Raw genomic sequence first — 18,488 nt, 5'->3', positions numbered from 1 at the left:
ATAAGATATGATAATATCTTACTTTGCTCAAGCATTTAAGTTCAGTGCTTGCATGGGTAAGTTCCATGGCTGGTCAATATGTGCTTGTGCATATCTCATGTAAAAAATAAATATGCTTCGAATGTGCAGTTTTGACTTTATATAGTATCAAACATAGGTCATATGAATCATGTTATGCGTATGCATATGGCTCAAGTATTTCTGATTTGCATAAATCTGAATGAGCCATTGAGTATTGCAAGGCATATGGGCATGCATTTTAATCACAGATCCATTGATTTCCCTTGCACCAGGAAGTGTCGAACAAAGCCTGTCTATTCCTCTCTCGAGACGAGAATCGGATGTTATCGGACCCGCTAGGCTAGTTCCTCAGCATTACCGCGGGTCATTCTGCATCGGTGATATGCCTCAAGGAACCTAGCCAGCTCGGACACCGTGTCTCGATCAGTCAATGTCTGAACATCAAAATTCTTTCTACTTCAAAAATAATAGCAAATTATCTTTTCCCTTTAACTTTTTCAGTTACTCTCCAATATCATTACTCGTAAGCTTAGCTTTATTTTCTTTGATGCGCAGAAAACAGCCAATGTAAGTGAATGTCACAAAATCAAACAACATTTTAAGCATTGATATATCTATAAATTCATAACTTATATTCAACACAGTTACGTAGAAGATATCGCATGCAAATTGCACAGTGATTGAGTCTTTTACACGTGTCACTATACTGATGCGGAACTTACACATAGATCACTTTGCGAAAAGCATAGTTAGCTGAGTTCGACCTCAGTGCGGCTGCGGTTGGATCCCATCGGGTAGCGTTTCCCCGGCCCTCCCGACGCTCATCACCGGCCGCTCTTTAATCAGCAGTCACCAAGTTGGTGGCGGATTACGGCGGCTGTTTTCCGAGTTGTCCGAGTCGGTCTCTCACAGTGAGCGGAGGAGGGCGCGCGAGCGTGGCGCTTCCCAGTATCACGGGGTCGGCGTCCGGGCCACTTATGCCCGTCGGCGCGACTTCAAAGTTACCAGGCCCCGGTGGAAATCTGCTTCGAAAATCACCAATTGGACGGGTGTCGTGCAAAATTCACCCGAGTCCGATTGAAATGGTGCAAGGCCGGCGATACGACAACGTGCGTCGTGTGTCTTCGCGCCTGCTTCTGGTGGATGAAAGCGGTCCGTTTACGGCTAACACATCCCGCTCTGTCTTGTTTTTGTCCAATTCAGAATCTCCGTTGCACATTTGTTGCCGGTCTGACTTTTAACTCGGCGAGCGGCCCGCCGGCTGGTGGTAATATACGAACACAACCTAATCTAGCCAGATAGGATATCTGCATCTGTGGCGGCGCGGCCGAGGAGCGACTATTGCGGCGCGCTGCCACTTAGCACCGCGCCGCAATAGCCGCCGACAGCCGCGAAAAACGAGCCGCACAGCGCGGCCAGCTTTGTTCTTCATTGCCGGCGCCGGCAGCGCGGTGTAATGAGCAGCGCAGAGGCGGCACCAATGGAAATGGCGCCGATTCAGGTGGAGCGCCGACAGGCCGTGATGCAAATCTGGCGCGCCGGCACGCCGAATTAGCATAGGTGGCGGCCCGAGGGTCCGTGTCGACATACCGACCATCACCCGCCGGCCCTGACCCGGCTGAGGAGGAGGGGGAGGGGGGAGGGTGCGTCAAGAGTGAGGCACGGAGGGGGTGGAATGGGCTATAGATGAGCGATATTGCTGCAGGTGGTGAGATTGAGACTCAGGCGTGGAAGCGGTACGAGTATGTCATAGGTACGAGTATGATTGCATTGTCAGCCGAACCTGCAGATGACGAGCTATTGCAGTGGCATTCAGGTGATTTCTGATCAAAAGATCTGACAAGTGACAACAACTCAGTGATAGATATCTGACCTTCTAGCCTTTCACTGCTGACCTCTTTCCTCTGACTTCTTTCCTGACCGACATCAGACCAGTGACCTCAGAAATCTCACCAGAACCACTGACCATTAACCACTGATCTCTGATATTTGACCATGATCGCTAGCTTCAGACCAGTGACCACTAGCCATTGCTCTCTGATATCTGACCAGGACCACTAGCCTTAGACCACTGATCATGACCTCTGACCTCTGACCGATGGATCTGTGACTTCATAGGGCGGCTATCAGTCCAGCCCGCAGCTTCCGACCGAGAGTTGTGGCCTTCGGCTAACAATGTTGCCAACTACTGCACATTCGATTAATCACCTGGCCAGTGATGTCGCCGCCGGCATTCGGCAGCCATAGATCCGGATCGGGTGCTGAATTGAGCGGGGTGCTGCTGTCACACCCTGGGGCCGGGTGGCTAGCTGTAACACCCCGGTATGGGGTGTCGAGGTGTGGGGTGCTGCTGTGGCACCCTGGGGCCGGGTGCCGAGCTGTGACACCCCGAGACTGGGTGCCAATCTGAGGGGTATAGTGCTGTGACACTCGCCGAGCTCATCGAGCCGTGCTCCATCATTGATATACTGGGCCGAGTCAACCAATAACGTGGAGTGGCTGACAAGGCGAAAATGACATGGCCACGCCGCCAACAAATAACATGTTAGGCAGCTGCACGACACAGTCGGAGACGATTGGATCAGAACGGATTGCAGATTATTGTAGGACGATGGTTTCTGCGCGGACCAATCTAATTGGTCTTGCCGTCTTGAAAAAAGGCATCAAAGATTGTGATTATCGAGCTGGCTCACAGTCATGTCCATAATGTATAATTTAAAGCCCCAGCGCCTTAGCGGGGGATTCCAAGAGAGCGATACGACATATCAGCCAACCAATATTGTGGCCCCGGGTAAAGAGCGTCCTTGTGTGAAAAAGGAACGAGGACAACAATACGAAACGTAGCGATCCAGTCGTAACAGTTATCAACATCTAGCAGGGCGAAGCAAAACTTGGGGAAAAAATATTGAAACATTTTTACTCATCATAAAATCAGTGCAAAAAATTAACTCATCCTCTGATTTTTCACCATTAATACTTCTTATGGATCAAAGTAACCTGCAGCGTGAAATAACTCTCCTGACGATTCTCCTCATTCCTGTGCAGGTGGCGTGGATCCACCTGGAGCGGCAGATGATCCTCACCATCCACGACAAGGTGATCACGAGCATTCCCCGCTTCAAGCTGGTGCAGGACGATCCCAACACGTGGGTGCTGCACATCTCACAGGTCCAGCGCAGTGACGGCGGTCTCTACATGTGCCAGGTCAACACGGCACCGCTCATGTCGCAGATTGGGTCGCTGAAGGTGTTCGGTAAGTTCCGAGTGACGTTTCAGATTGATGGATGTCGGCATTTTTTTGTTGAAACTTTAGACTTCTGTTCGGGAGCTCAAACAAAGAAAGAAAGTAGCGGAACACGATTAGCATGGATGCTCCTAACCACTGTTAAATAACTATGACTAATTTTTCAAGTAACGCATTATTGAAAGCAATTCTTCTATTTTATGTTTATTTTTTAACCATGCGATGAGAAAATCAAAATGTTATGTAGCACTGGCTGTCTAATGTTCATAGCTCATCGTTCTTTGAGCTACCAGCACACCGGTATATCGGTACCGGTACCGGTATCATAATAATTAAGCACACTGGTATGATGATTATTCCGATGGCTATGTCATTCACAGAGCCACCGAAGATAATAGACGACAACAGCACCAAGTCAGAAGTCTCAGTCAAGAGCCGTGAAAACGTGACACTGACGTGCGCGGCTACCGGGGTACCGGAGCCGACCATCCAGTGGGTCAGAGAGGATGGCCGCCCTTTGCGGGCGGCTGTGGTCCACCGCGGCCGACATAGCCACCGAGGGCGTCACCGGCAGCACGGCCGGCATGACCAGTACAGCAGACATGACCAGTACGGCCGGAGGGACCAGTACGGTCAGCGAGAGCAGTTCAGCCGCGGAGGAGAGAGTGGTGAGTCGGCGTGGCTTTCTGGGTACGGTTAATCGCAGAGGTCGAGGGTGGCAATAGTGATGTCAGCTACGGAAAATCTTGATTCTTGATACCAATACCAAACCAAATACCAACAATAACCATGGAAGAATACCGAAACCGAACCAACTTGGCAAACTCAGGAAAATACCAACTTTTTACCAAATTCTACTCATTTACGAAATGCGCTCTTTTACATTAGGGACGATTCACAATACCAACAAAATACCAAATGCATTAGCCTTGAAATACCAAATACCAAGTTGGTATCGGTTTGGTATCGGTATACCAAAAAGTTGGTATCTGATTGACATCTCTAGTGGCAATGGACGTAGTGATTTTGAGCTACATGAGCAAACGGGAGAGATTTATCTTGCGTAGCAAGCTCTCCTCACTCATTTCGTAAATGATTATTATCTTACAAAATCCTTCCACTTATAAGAGCGGGACGGGTCCACTTGTCTGACAACGGAGGAAAACACTCCTCGATTAGTTGTCTTCACCTGAGTAGCAGCAACTAAAGGAAGACGCCCCTTGATGCATAATGGCGCTCATTATGGGACAGCTCTCGCGAGTCGCCTGTTAGCAGAGGCGTGCGCTGATGAGGCTCTTCTTGTTGATGCTCGGCTGGGGTCACTCCACGGGTAAAACTACAGCACGCGCCGGGGAGGCCAACGCGTAGCTTTACTCGGCGCGGAGATGGTATAAGAGCGCGCTCTCAAGGAGCGCCACCAGTAGCTGAAGGGTCAGCGCTGATGAGAAGGGCTCTCAAAACACAGACAAAATGGTATCGGGGAGTAAAAATATCCCGAGTGTTGTCCCTTGATATTTGTGCTGCTGAAGAGATGACATGATTATTTACTCGCTGATAAGATCTTTGGAGGTTACGTACGTTGTGGCGAATGGTACATTTGTCCAGTCGCTTGCACCGTTTAATCGTTTTTCTTGACTAATTAACCAGTATAACGCCTTTTGGGGCGAGTAACGGAGCGAGCGAGAGGGTGAGCCTTGCACGTGCGAAATTTCGAGGGGGTACCTCCAACTGACATGTGCACGGCACCCTACTAACCGGTCTCTAGCGATGTGCCAAATTTGAGCACAATCGGCCCAGCCGTTCTCGAGATCTGGAAGCGACACCCTGCACGTGCGCACGTGCAAAATAGGTCCCAACTGACTTGTGCACGGCACCCTACTAACTGGTCCCTAACCGTGTACCAAATTTGAGCGCCATCGGTCCAGCCGTTCTCGAGATCTGGAAACGACCCCTGCACGTGCGCACGTGCAGCAGCACCACAACTCTGGCACATGGATATGCAGTGCCTAGTGGGTGCCTACCTATATGCCAACTTTCAGCGCAATCGGCGAAGTAGTTACCGAGATATTGCAACAATTACAAATCTGAAACCTCTTCGTTTTGCACGTGGCACGTGCATAAGGGGTCACCCACATGCATCGGGAATAGTCCAATACTTGGTAGAAGGAATGATGCTACCCTACAAAAATTACCGCATGTAAATCGGTCAAGTGGTTGCTGAGATATAAGCCTCGCAAAAGCGTCCGCACGGCCGGGCCGGCCGGCCGCTCATACTCAGAAATTTCCGTTAACCCGCGCCCGGCTGGGGGTCCTGGATTTCCACGCCCTGCTGGGGGGGGGGTGTTTGAACACCCCCCCTTCTAACTCCGCTCCTGGGCCACGTAGCGATACGCGGAAGGCGGCGTTCGAAAGAGCGTCAAAAATAATGAGGAAATCACTTCGGTCAATTTTTTGGTCAGGTCAAAGGTCAGGTCACCAGAGGTCATTGAAAGCAAAATTTCGCCGATTTCCAGGTCGAATGTCGACAATTTCCAAGAAGCCAACGCATAACTCGGGAACCAAAGAGCTACAGCGCCGCGGAAAAGCGCATTCGATAGCCCTATTAACGCCCTTTCTGAGTAATTCTCTCAGATTTGACCTAACGTCAACGGTTTTGCCTGCAGGGGGCAAAAACTGCAAAAATAGCCGATTTTTTTTGGAAACAGTTTTTCTGCAATAACTTTTGACCCAAGCCTTGTACGAGCTTACTTTTACCGGCATCGTGTTCCTCTCGTCAAGACGCATCGAATGAACTATAACTTGACCTTGAAAGGTCAACTTGAAAATTTGACCTCAGGTCAAGGTCATGACCTGACCGGAAAGGGTCATGTTGCATACCAGTCGATCCGTATCGTCGAGCTGAACACATCTAAAACGTTTTCATCGCTCTAGCATGCCTCTATCAAAAGTTATTTGCGAAAAACTGTTAGATACCATTCGTGACCTAAGATGACCTCAGGGCATAAACAGGGGTCACGGACACCATTTACATGTTCAGTGTGTCTAAATCACTTGTAATTCAGTGTTTGGGAGTGTTTATAATTTCTTTCGTCCAAAAGAGGTGCATTTCAATTTTCTCCCATTGACTTATAATGGGGAGGTCGCAAAATTGACCTGACCTTAGGTCATCGATATCAAAATTCTGAGATATACATTTTGTACATGCTATTGCTCTTAGCAATCGCTGAAAGTTTCAAAGCGATCGGTCACTCGGTGTAGCTATGACAGACATTGAAACTTTTTATGAGGTGAGGTCACTTCAAGTGACCTGGTGACCTGACCTTGAATGACCTTGGTCTGAAATTTTCACAACATGTGTAGAATTGATGTATGATAAGGTGTACTAAAAACGGCGGCGCTCCGCGCCGCCGTTTTTGAGATATTCGCGAAAAACCACAAGGGGGGGTGTTCAAACACCCCCCCCCCCCAGCAGGGCGCGGGTTAAGGAAAGACTCCGCTCGCTTCGCTCGCTCCGTAATCACCTATCTCACACCGGATTTTTCTTATGTTAATTTCACCAGTATAACGCCTTTTGGGGCGAATAACGGAGCGAGCGAGAGGGTGGGCCTTGCACGTGTGAAATTGCGAGGGGGTACCTCCAACTGACTTGTGCACGGCACCCTACTAACCGGTCTCTAGCGATGTGCCAAATTTGAGCACAATCGGCTCAGCCGTTCTCGAGATCTGGAAGCGGCACCCTGCACGTGCGCACGTGCAAAATGGGTCCCAACTGACTTGTGCACGGCACTCTACTAACTGCTCCGTAACCGTGTACCAAATTTGAGCGCAATCGGTCGAGCCGTTCTCGAGATCTGGAATCGACCCCTGCACGTGCGCACGTGCAGCAGCACCCCAACTCTGGCACATGGATATGCATTGCCTAGTGGGTGCCTACCTACATGCCAACTTTCAGCGCAATCGGCCCAGTAGTTACCGAGATATTGCAACTATTACAAAAGTGACACCTCTTCGTTTTGCACGTGGCACGTGCATAAGGGGTCACCCACATGCATCGGGAATAGTCCAATACTTGGTAGAAGGAATGAAGCTACCCTACAAAAATTACCGCATGTAAATCGGTCAAGTGGTTGCTGAGATATAAGCGTCGCAGAATCGTGACCACGGCCGGCCGGCCGCTCATACTCAGAAATTTCCGTTATTCTACGTAAGACTCCGCTCGCTTCGCTCGCTCCGTAACCAGTATAACGCCTTTTGGGGCGACTAACGGAGCGAGCGAGAGGGTGAGCCTTGCACGTGCGAAATTTCGAGGGGGTACCTCCAGCTGACTTGTGCACGGGCACCCTACTAACCGGTCTCTAGCGATGTGCCAAATTTGAGCACAATCGGCCCAGCCGTTCTCGAGATCTGGAAGCGGCACCCTGCACGTGCGCACGTGCAAAATGGGTCCCAACTGACTTTTGCACTGCACCCTACTAACCGGTCCCTAACCATGTACCAAATTTGAGCGCCATCGGTCCAGCCGTTCTCGAGATCTGGAATCGACCCCTGCACGTGCGCACGTGCACCAGCACCCCAACTCTGGCACATGGATATGCGTTGCCTAGTGGGTGCCTAGCTACATGCCAACTTGTAGCGCAATCGGCCAAGTATTTACCAAGATATTGCAACAATTACAAAAGTGACACCTCTTCGTTTTGCACGTGGCACGTGCATAAGGGGTCACCCACATGCATCGGGAATAGTCCAATACTTGGTAGAAGGAATGAAGCTACCCTACAAAAATTACCGCGTGTAAATCGGTCAAGTGGTTGCTGAGATATAAGCGTCGCAAAAGCGTGACCACGGCATAAGAAATTTCCGTTAATCTAAGGAAAGACTACGCTCGCTTCGCTCGCTCCGTAATCAGAAGAAGTAGAGCAAGCTATTTCTTTCAACATGGTGACATTGTATTTTCCAAGTTGATCTGTGCCAAGGCTGGTCTACCGTGTGCTGCAATCTCTCAAATCTCATTCTTCTAATCACGGAAAGCTTAATTTGAACTTCATGCTCACAACTTCTAGCTCAATGGCACTCATCGGCTGTCGTTGTAGTGTAGCCTCTCAGCTAACCGTTATGTGCAGCCGACGTGGTCACTGTCTCTCTATTGTCGCTCTATTGAGCTTGGTTACTGTTTTACAGATCAGAATACCTCTCGCCTACCGGAGACCATCAAGGGCGACACTCTGCATTTGGTCCATGTCACACCGTCCGATATGGGGGCCTACCTCTGCATGGCCAAAAACGAGGTATGTTAAATCAATCACCTACATAGGATATGGGATGTCTTTTGTTTCGGTTAAATTATGTATGGGCAGTCTGTTTTGTGAATTGGCTGTTCAGTGTTCACGGGGCCGGAATCCTAACCATGACTTTGTCAGAAGCATAAAGCGGCGAACAAGGAAAATGTTTTTTTCTTTGCTTAGCCCTTAATTATAAGATTAATGGAGCAGTCGAGTCCAAACTAAATTTTATTTTCTTGGTATTTTTTTATTTTAACCCGGCAGGCGGTGGGCCTACCAGCCACCTTCCGCGCGGTGGGGGGGGGCACTTTTTGCCCCCCCCCCGTATCTCCGAAACTACTGGACGGATCCGGAAAATTCAAACGGCGTTCGATAGCCCTGTCAAATTTGTCGTAGGAAACCAAATTTCATTGACCTCGGGGTCACCGATGACGTCACAGGTCAGGTCAAAGATAAAATGTTTCACCGTTCACGGGGCTTCTAGGGAAAGCGCTATAACACCGAGTAAAACGCATTTTGTCGAAAATCAGCGATAAGGCGTCAGTTGTCTAGTACATATGTTGCTATTAGAGGTCACTGGTCATACCAGGTCAGGTCACAGGTCAGGTCACCAAAGGTCACCAAGGGTCACCACATGAGCCCAACTTTACTAAGGTTATGCGATGCATGTTTTATGGCCAGTTTTTCATTTCCAACTCAATGGTGTTGGTTATAAGACCATCAGGTACGGTTTAGGTCACTTTCTGGTGGAGGTCAGGTCAAGGTCAGGTCAAAAAAGGTCAAATTTCAAAGTTGATATTTTTGCATAAAATGGGTATCGATTCGATGCAGCTCGTCACGGGGAGTCTAATGGTGGTCTTTGTTTTGCGCTACGAGGTCTAGAATTGCTAAAAATTGAGTTTGAAAATTTGACGTCATCAATTTTGAACAGTTTTTTTCGCTATAACTTGGCCAAAAAAAGAGGTATCGATCTCAAATTTGGTATGTAGATAGAAGGCGGTAGGGGCTATCACATATATTCCGGTTTTTTCCGAAATTCAAAAAACTTCTTGGATTTTTTGGCTATTATATTCAAAAAATCTATTTTTTGATTTTTGGGGTTCAAAATCCAAAAAAATCGAAAAACCGAAATAGCAGTTTTGTAGCCCTTTTAATTTCACACCTTTTATGTCTGACACATTTTTCTGTATCTCTAAAGCTGTAGGCCTGACAGCTCTTCCCGCGAAACCTTTTTTTGGGTCGAAAATGGCAAAAATGACGTCACTCTGACGTCATTAGCGGCCAACCTATCATAGCATTTGGAAAAATTTTTGGTCACCATGTGCGCTAGCTGCTCCCGGGAGGGTACTGAAAGTTTGGTGACGATCGGCGCAGCGGTTCTCGAGATATATCGAAAAAACTAAAGGGGGGGCAAAAAATGCCCCCCCCCCCCCACCGCCTGGAAGGTTAAAGCATTTATGGATATGTGGGTGCTTTAACAGGATCAAATGTAATTAAATTGTTTGCAATATAACACTGAAAAATAATTTGGGTGCATGGCAATAAGATATTAGGTATGCATGACAATCACTACAATCAATATGTGTTTCAGATCCCACCCACTGTCAGTAAGCGGATACAACTGTTCGTAGAATGTGAGTATACATCACGCAAGGCATGTGTATTGTGTATTGTTATACCAATCCTCCTTGAGTTACAACAGTTACAACAACAACAACGAAACTGTTATTCAAGCCTGCCGATGCAAATTAACCAGGTTACTTTGAATGAATAGGTAATTAGAATCACGCAGTGACAGATGCATCAAACACCTTTTACTTATCAACTTTCCATGGACAAATTTGCGATGAACTTATCCGGAACGGGAACACTTACCTTGAGGAACGTCTTCTGCAAAAAAAAAGAAAAAAAAACTCCACGGAGGGCGATGTGGTTATAATCTTCCCGCAAAAGGCAGCAAACATAATGCGTGACGAAATGGAAACAATTTTCGACCTGATGCAGTACCCCGACTTTACTACATCTCTATTCGGAATCTGCGCGTTTGGAGGCTCGAACACCCACCCAAACACTAATCGGTAACCGCACTTGGCCAGAATGCCTGGCTGTTAGCCTGTCCCGGCCGGCTCGGCAGTACGGCGGGCTAGTCTACCTACGCAGGTCTCCTCATTGGGAGGCTTTCAGCGCGGCGGCGCAATCGGCAGACCGTGTTGTGTCGGTGTCGGAACTTTTTTTGGGGGGGGAGGAGGAACTGATTGATGGTTCATTAGATCGAAAATGCTCTTTGGATGGCCAAGCTAGGCATTGTTTCATAGCCAGGCAGTGGTTAGCGTGCGTGCTTACTAGTTACCCGAAATGGCAATGCGGTCTGAAGTTTGCGTACGACATGCCTATCTTTTTACTACGATATTACGCATGGTTTGTGTTTCAGTTAAGCCGATGATCTGGGTTCCGAATCAGCTGATGGACGGCGTCCAGGGCTCATCGGTGACAATGAGATGTCGCAGCGAGGCGTACCCGGAGCCAATCGTCTACTGGAGGAAGATGATCGGCAAAGAGGGGCATCTCATTATCGACGAGCGGAAGGGAAAATACGACATTGAAATCGTAAGAGGAGTATGTGTTTAAAACTTATCTGAAAATAAAATTGATGTGCGCTGGGAAGTGGAAGTGTTTATCAAATTAGTCTTGGCGCTCATTTGTTACAGCAGGTGGGTCGAATGAATGATGTGATCTTACTTTTGATAAACTCTACCTCTTTGATAAACTCAAAGAGGCTCGTTACATAAGAATATAAGTTTTCTCATCCATTTAAGAGGCATTGTTCTGAAACAAATCTTCTCAAATGACCACTTAGGCACTTTTATGTCCGCAATTACGAGTTACAGCAGTTGCTGTTAGCTAACGAATTGTGAATGGGGTTTCAGAGGCACCACGAATACAAGACTGAGATGCTGTTGACGATTCATCACTTGAATTCGTCTGATTTCGGCTCCTATAAGTGTATCTGCGAAAACTACATAGGAAAAGTTGATGGATCTATCACACTTAACGGTGGGTTATTTCAATATGTCTTGTGCTGCTGCAAATAAATGTGTCTGATTGCATAAGTGGGCCCTGAGTCTTCGTGGTTAGCTTAACCCGCGCCCTGATGGGGGGGGCCATTTTGGCCCCCCCCCTGTGGTTTTTCTTAAATAGCGCAAAAACGGCGGCGCGCAGCGCCGCCAAATTTTGGGTACCTTACCGGGCATCAATTTGACACCTTCACACAAAATTTCAAGTCACAGGTCACCTCAGGTCAGGAGTTATTGAGGTCAAACTGAGGTCATGTTCGAGTAAAAATGAGCAAAAAACATGACATCTTGAAACGCTCACCAATTCTACAGTTAACAAGCAATTTTAAAGTTCTTTATGTGGTTGTGTAGAAAAAGACGGCGCTACAAAATTGCTATCTCGGATTTTCGAAATTTTGGGATTTTGACCCCCAAAAATCAAAAAAATTGATTTTTTTAGAAAAACTCAAAAAATTTCCAAATTTTTTTCGAATTCCGAAAAAACCGGAATATATGTGATAGTCCCTGCGCTCTTCGATATACATACCAAATTTTAGATCGATAACTCTTTTTTTGGCCAAGTTATAGCGAAAAAACTGTTAAAAATTGATGACGTCAAATTTTTGAACTCATTTTTTAGCAATTCTAGACCTTGTAGCGCAAAACGGAGACCACCATTGAACTCCCCGTGACGAGCTGCATCGAATCGATACCCATTTTATGCAAAAATATCAACTTTGAAATTTGACCTAATTTGACCTGACCTTGACCTGACCTTGACCTGACCTTGACCAAAACGTGATCTAAGCTGGCCCTAAAGTCTGTCTGACCCACATAATCGCATTTGTCATGTAAAATGGACCATAAAACATGTATCACACGACACTTTCATATTGTGACCCCCCCAGTGACCTGACCTCTGTGACCTGACCTGGTATCAGTGACCTCAAATAGCAAAATATGTGTTTGAAGATCATTTCCCCATCGATGATTTTCAATGAAATGCATTTTACTCGATTTTACAACGCATTTCTTGAAATGCCTGTAAACGGTGAAAATTCGACCTTTGACCTGACCTGTGACGTCATCAGTTTGACCGAGGTCAATGAAATTGGGTCACAAGGTAGTTCCCCGTTGGGGCTATCCAACACCGTTTACCGCTTGTCGCTATGTTGCGTGGTTCTCGAGATCTGAGGGGGGGGGGCCAAAATGGCCCCCCCCCCCCATCAGACCGCGTTGCTCGGCAGACCCCATCTGGGCGCGGGTTAAAGGTAACTACAACTGTCTCTAAATATAAAGACGTCATGTTGCATCAAATATATTTTAAATGACTTAAATGCACATTTATTTTGTGACGCTGATTTTAATAGATACGTCTGCAAACATGCCTGCTATCTGTTAGATCCAGTAATTGGTTGCATGAAAAATACTCTTGATTGCAGAAATACTGCAGCCTACCACCGAGCGGGTAACGACGGAGGCCTACCGTCCCTGGAAGCCCGTTACCGACATCGTCACATTCAGAAGTGAGTCAAATGGAGTCCGACTTTTACACTTTTCAGACGATTGGTATTTGACCACTGATCACCGAATTTGCCATTTAACCCTCCGCCATTTTGATCACACTTACCCTCCTAAAATGAACATCTAGGTACTATTACGTTTCACTCCAGAGTGCCTTTATGTTAATTTTTATGAGAAGTCGTCACTTCTGTTGACTGCACATGGATTTTATGAAACGAAATGTAAATACGTGATCAGAGTAGCCAAGGAAAGAGGAGATTATCTGATAAGAATCTGTGAGGATATGTTTTTGTTGTACGCAAAATTGAGTGCATGATGCGCAATTCTGCGGCTCTTCCATTAATATGCACGAACTTCTGAACGAGAATAATGCTATATTTCCGTTCCCCTCCTCACTCTCAAAGACGACCCGACACATCTCGTCCGTAATGCTCGTTTCCGCTGACCCGTTCTTGACTACTTTTTATGGGCTTCTCGACAAGCTTTTCCCTCTAATCACCCCTCAAGTCTCTAAGTCGGCAGAATCGGGCACTAATCGGCTCCCGTTGCTATTTATCTCGCGCAGGCCACAGTACTCCACTCCGCAGTCTTTTCATCAAATGGCTCCACCGACACAAGCGCATCGGTCGGGGATTGCTCTCAGCCGGGGCTCATAAAGCTGGCGGGAGCTGATCCAGTTTAGAGCACCCTTGACACCTGGCCGAACCAGCTGTGGCCGCGCTGGTGGCTCCAGCGGAAGTGTTTGTGGTTCGGCGAATCATCAGAGTGGTGGTCTGAGGAAGGGATGGAGACAGGTGGTCAGACTCGGTGGTACGATGGTCGGGGATGTGATGTCGATCGTCGGCTTCACACTCGGTTGTAAAAATCGGCAGCTACTTGGCAGTCTGATTCAAGGTCAACGGACTCGATTTGGTCTGAAACGTCGGCATGCTCCACGGTATTTCGTCTAAAAGGTGCTCGACTCGAGCGTACCCGACCCAACACTCCCAGTCTCCCACTCGACCATCCGACAGACAACCCGGCTGCCCAGCCCTCCCTCGGTCCGGCGCCGCAGCTCAGACCGCTCTCCTACCAGCACCATAGACTCCAGCCGGCGTCGACGGTCGAACCTGCAGCCGTGAGCTTCCACGGGTGTCCGAGCTCTCCCCAGCACAGTTCCCGCGCGGCGTCGAAGCTCCGACAGCTTCTGGCGTCTCGGGGCGCTCCCCACAGATCAGAGCGGGCGGCGGCCGCTGACGGGCTAGACGTGACCGGCGTGGCCCGCCGGCCAGCGCCGTTTGTTCATTGTGGCCAGCTGCAGTCGATTGATTAAGGTCCATCTGCGGCAGTAATTCAGGGAGACGGTGAGCGGTGTCAGACCGACGGCCGTGCTCGGCGCCGCTAAAGAGCCGGAACTGCCGCCAGATCGGTGTTGTCGAGCGTCGGTGCCGTCAGAGAAACAACAGGGTGCACAATTCATGTTTGAACAAACACGAAACAGTGAACAGGAGACTCACGGGACTAGCGAACGCATAGAAAAAGCGTATGCATAATGATAACTTTTCACAGCAGCACGCAATGATAGCAATAACCGATCAAGTCAAGCGTAACCTTAAACGCCATTTATTGTGCATAATCAATTAAAAATGAGAATACTCCTCGATTGTGGGACACTTGAGACTGTGAATCACAGAGAAACAGGTTAAAGGGTGCTTCAGCTAATCGTTAGTGCGACATAAAATCTCCCCGTTAACTCGCAAACCCAATTTTTTTCTTCTTCTTCTTCTGAACCATTATGTGCAGCACTGTTTTAAACCAAGTGCCCTCGGAAGGAAATGTTGTCAACTATGGACATGCCACCTCATCTTTTTTCAAGACTCTGTCATTGACATTAGCAAATTGAATGAAATACAGCAGATGCTGCACTTATGAAAAGTTAATTAGCCCGCACCGCAGGAGTGGACCGTGGATGAGACCAAATGCATGACCATGAGGGATTCTTTTAGCCCCTCTCGCCCACACGCTTCCAACATGAGTCAAGTAAATAAGCAAATCAACTAGGTTCATGTAACCCGTAGCCTTACAAGCCAGCAGGCAACCTTCAAAATCTTGTCTAAACTCTAAGAGGCATGAAGAAAATATTGGATCATTTTCTTGGAATTGATAGCCGTGGGGTTCGAAGACGAGTGTATGGTGAGAATTCGTTTCGAAGCATAACATACGTGTGTTTTTTGTTTTGTAAGATTGGATGTCGCTATTACCGACAGCATTTTTGTCATCGTTTAGCTCTCGAGCGATGAACCTCTGACGCCATGCCTGTCTACCCTGCAGACGGTGTTGGAGAGCAGGGTGGACTGTACGGCGACGTCTACCTACCGGATCAGGACGAGCTGGGGGACGACCTCCTTGAGGAGGAGCTGGAGCGCGAGAGGAAGCGCTACGGCCTCAGAGAGGGCTACAACTGGGAGCAGCACAACAGGAACAAAGAAGGTTAGATGGGACACCGACACGTGAAGGATGTGGTCGTAGAGTTACGAACATAATTCAGCTACATATTTTCATGCATGGTAATTCAAACATAAGACGCCAGAATCTCACACATCCTTCTCTGTACCATTATTATCAGTCGTTGGAGCTTCTGTTCTTTCTGTTCTGTTCTGTTCTGTTCTGTGTTTCGACCTGGCCTGGTGGTTTATTTGGTGGTCGCTGGTTTTAAAAACAAAGTCCTCAGAAAGAGTCGTTATGTCACAAGTTCAAAAATTGAATCATATATTTCAGTTTTGTGAAGTAATTTATCGTATCACATTCCACAATTAATGCTGAATAGCCAAATGCCTGCCGTTAACCCAATGCCCCAATTATCTCTCCTCAGGGGACAAATCCTCGGCACGGAAGGTGTCGCTGCAATCGAGTCTGTTACTGGTTCCGGTGCTCCTCGCCACGTTCACGTCCAAGTTGTGAGGACCCTTCTCGCTCTCCCGGGCCCCTGTGTTACCACGCCATCGACAAGAGGCATCAGCGGAATCGAAATGGATCATGAGAGGTGGTAATAGAAATGATAGCACGGTAAGGTATCATAGGACTTAACTCCGTTCACGCCGACGATCAGTGCAGTTGATTAGGCTTGACGAGTTACAACATGGAACAGCGGCCTAGCTTGTGACGCTTCACGATATCTACCGCCCGCTGAAGTTGAGTGCAACACCAGTGCTGTTACCTGACGGTTAGCAAGGTATCGATGCGCGCTGGTGCTGGAGTTTTGTGGTGGTCGCAGCGGAGGTGCTGCCATCTAGCCCGGCCTCACCTACGGCGGAGAGGGCGCTCCTCGGCAGCGTGCTGTAGTCTGTGAATGGTCCTACAGGTGCTGCCCTCTTCAGATCAGTGCAGTGGTTTGGCGCTGCCGCTCATCGAATGGTTGAGCATCCGCAATCAGCCAGCTGCGGCCGTCCCGCCAGTATGCACTATTGTTCTCAATCTAAGGGTTCCAGCGACCAAATGGCGATGCAATCAGCATCCTTATTCTCGCCTCACTCAACTGAGACAGGAAGCACTCTGACAACTGGGTCGTTCTGAAAGCTGACAGCTGTCGATCTTAGAACTCGGTGTTATTCAGGGCGCATCCAAAACTACTTATCGCTGGAACTCTTACCTTGAGATCGACAATGCGTTCGCCGTACATACGCAATTACAGTGCTACTTCGGTTGCTGCTGACGTAGCGTGTGCACTGTGCAGCGCTGTTACGGGATCGGCAAGCGCCTACAGTCGAGTCGGGTCGGCTACTCGAGACCTTGTGTGCACTCTATGAGTCCAGTCGCATACGGTGTCTCCAGAAAAATCAAAGATATCCCGCTTAGATGAGAGGTTTATGACGTTTACTATGGGATCCGACTGCATGAATTTATGTCCGTATATTTAGCCTTGTGCCAAGTATCTATTGTTATCATGTAACTGTTGTTCGAGGTAGGCTTACTGCAAGTAGCAGTTTCGATCTGCTTGCTCCTTGTGCGCTGTTCTATCAAGCAATGCCAAATATAGTCCATTGTCTTGTTAATCTGATTTACATACCCAAGCTTCTGCTACTTAAACATATAACATATCATAGCAATATATGTACTATTCACTTCTGTTAAGCACAAATAATTGTGAAAGCACAATACAGTGAGCGTGAACACTTTCTCATTCTTCTGGCTTCTCTACACGATCTCAACAATTGCCCATTCGGTCAAGATTGAGTGACATCAGACCCACTTTACTCTCTTCGGCTGGAAATTGTCCAGGAGATGCACCCAAAGCTGGTTACATAAGTATCATTGGCTGAATCACTGACCTTCGTTGTCTTGGCAATTTCATTCCGGTTTTTTTCTGGAATGATAGTCGAGCTCTCACAACTTGAAATTTAATTTCTGGAACACTGATTTGATCATTAAGCTAGGGATAATGTATGCCGTTATTCTTGTCAATATTATTTTGTGACGACCTATATGATTAATTATGTTAAGCGACTTCTAAAAATATGTTTTTATTCCATACCATAAAAGTCAATGTTTTCTTCTCGATCAAGACCTGTAAATATATCGATTTAGTTTATTTTTACACGAATACTTAATGGATATGCACAGTCTTTTAAAACTGATACAATTTCATGTTTGCTTAATGCTTACTCCGGTTCCAGTTATGAACAAAATTGTCCAACGGTAGGTAGGTACTGGCTCCAGTCCCACATAGGAGTGTAAGCAACCGTTCTCATTCCAACATGCTGAAAAAGCCTGTTTAATTAGTATAAACACCGTATTGTTCTTATCTAGTTAAATGTAGTTTAAAGTGGAAACACTTGCAAGGCTATATGTACATATTTTTCTTTTACCAAGGACCATCTGAAATTCATTGATCCGACAGCCAATGAGGCCTGTCATTGTTCTCAAGAACTGACCTCATTGATTGACAGGGGCTGCTGCACCCCACGTTATTCAATTTGCACACCGTTTCAGCGGCGTGTCAAACGGAGCAGCGGTGGCGACGACCGGGCGTCCGCTCACTCAGAATCCGCGTGACGTGAGCCTCGCCCCACGCGTCACGTCAGGTGTCACGTGCGTCACGGCGAAGCGTTACAGCGACAGCCGGCCGTCGCCACGGTCTGCTGCGGCTTTTTTGCTGTGCACAGATTAGTGGTGTCAATTTCAGAAAACGTATGTCCAAAGTCCGTCCAATGTCCAATGCTTACGTCGACTGTCCGTCCAAAAATGTCCAAGCCAGCCATTTGTCCAAAGATGTCCGACACCTACGCAATAGTTAACACTCAACACTGTTATTTAATTTGCTTTTCATGCATCGTTACCAGCTCAAAAGTGTTAATCATATTGAGAGCTGAGCTTTCTAATAGCCAATCA

The 18,488-nt window shown here is 47.6% G+C and overlaps 1 protein-coding gene across 1 annotated transcript in view; it reads left to right on the top strand.

The window, feature by feature from the left end:
• Positions 1-17,152, top strand: part of LOC122383873 (protein amalgam-like) — a 36,620-nt gene extending 19,468 nt beyond the window's left edge. The window contains exons 3-11 of the mRNA XM_043370683.1: positions 3,067-3,274; positions 3,646-3,933; positions 8,444-8,550; positions 10,136-10,178; positions 10,976-11,151; positions 11,472-11,598; positions 13,040-13,123; positions 15,432-15,590; positions 15,973-17,152. Of these exons, the coding sequence (XP_043226618.1) occupies positions 3,067-3,274; positions 3,646-3,933; positions 8,444-8,550; positions 10,136-10,178; positions 10,976-11,151; positions 11,472-11,598; positions 13,040-13,123; positions 15,432-15,590; positions 15,973-16,061 (1,281 nt within the window). The 3' untranslated portion in view covers positions 16,062-17,152. The remainder of the gene's footprint in view (positions 1-3,066; positions 3,275-3,645; positions 3,934-8,443; positions 8,551-10,135; positions 10,179-10,975; positions 11,152-11,471; positions 11,599-13,039; positions 13,124-15,431; positions 15,591-15,972) is intronic.
• Positions 17,153-18,488: the final 1,336 nt, after the last annotated feature.

This window comes from Amphibalanus amphitrite, unplaced genomic scaffold (assembly GCF_019059575.1).
Source record: "Amphibalanus amphitrite isolate SeventyFive unplaced genomic scaffold, NRLGWU_Aamphi_draft 000175F_arrow, whole genome shotgun sequence".
In the NCBI taxonomy this organism is placed as follows: Eukaryota; Metazoa; Arthropoda; class Thecostraca; order Balanomorpha; family Balanidae; genus Amphibalanus; species Amphibalanus amphitrite.
This window is presented reverse-complemented; position numbering and strand designations above follow the sequence as displayed.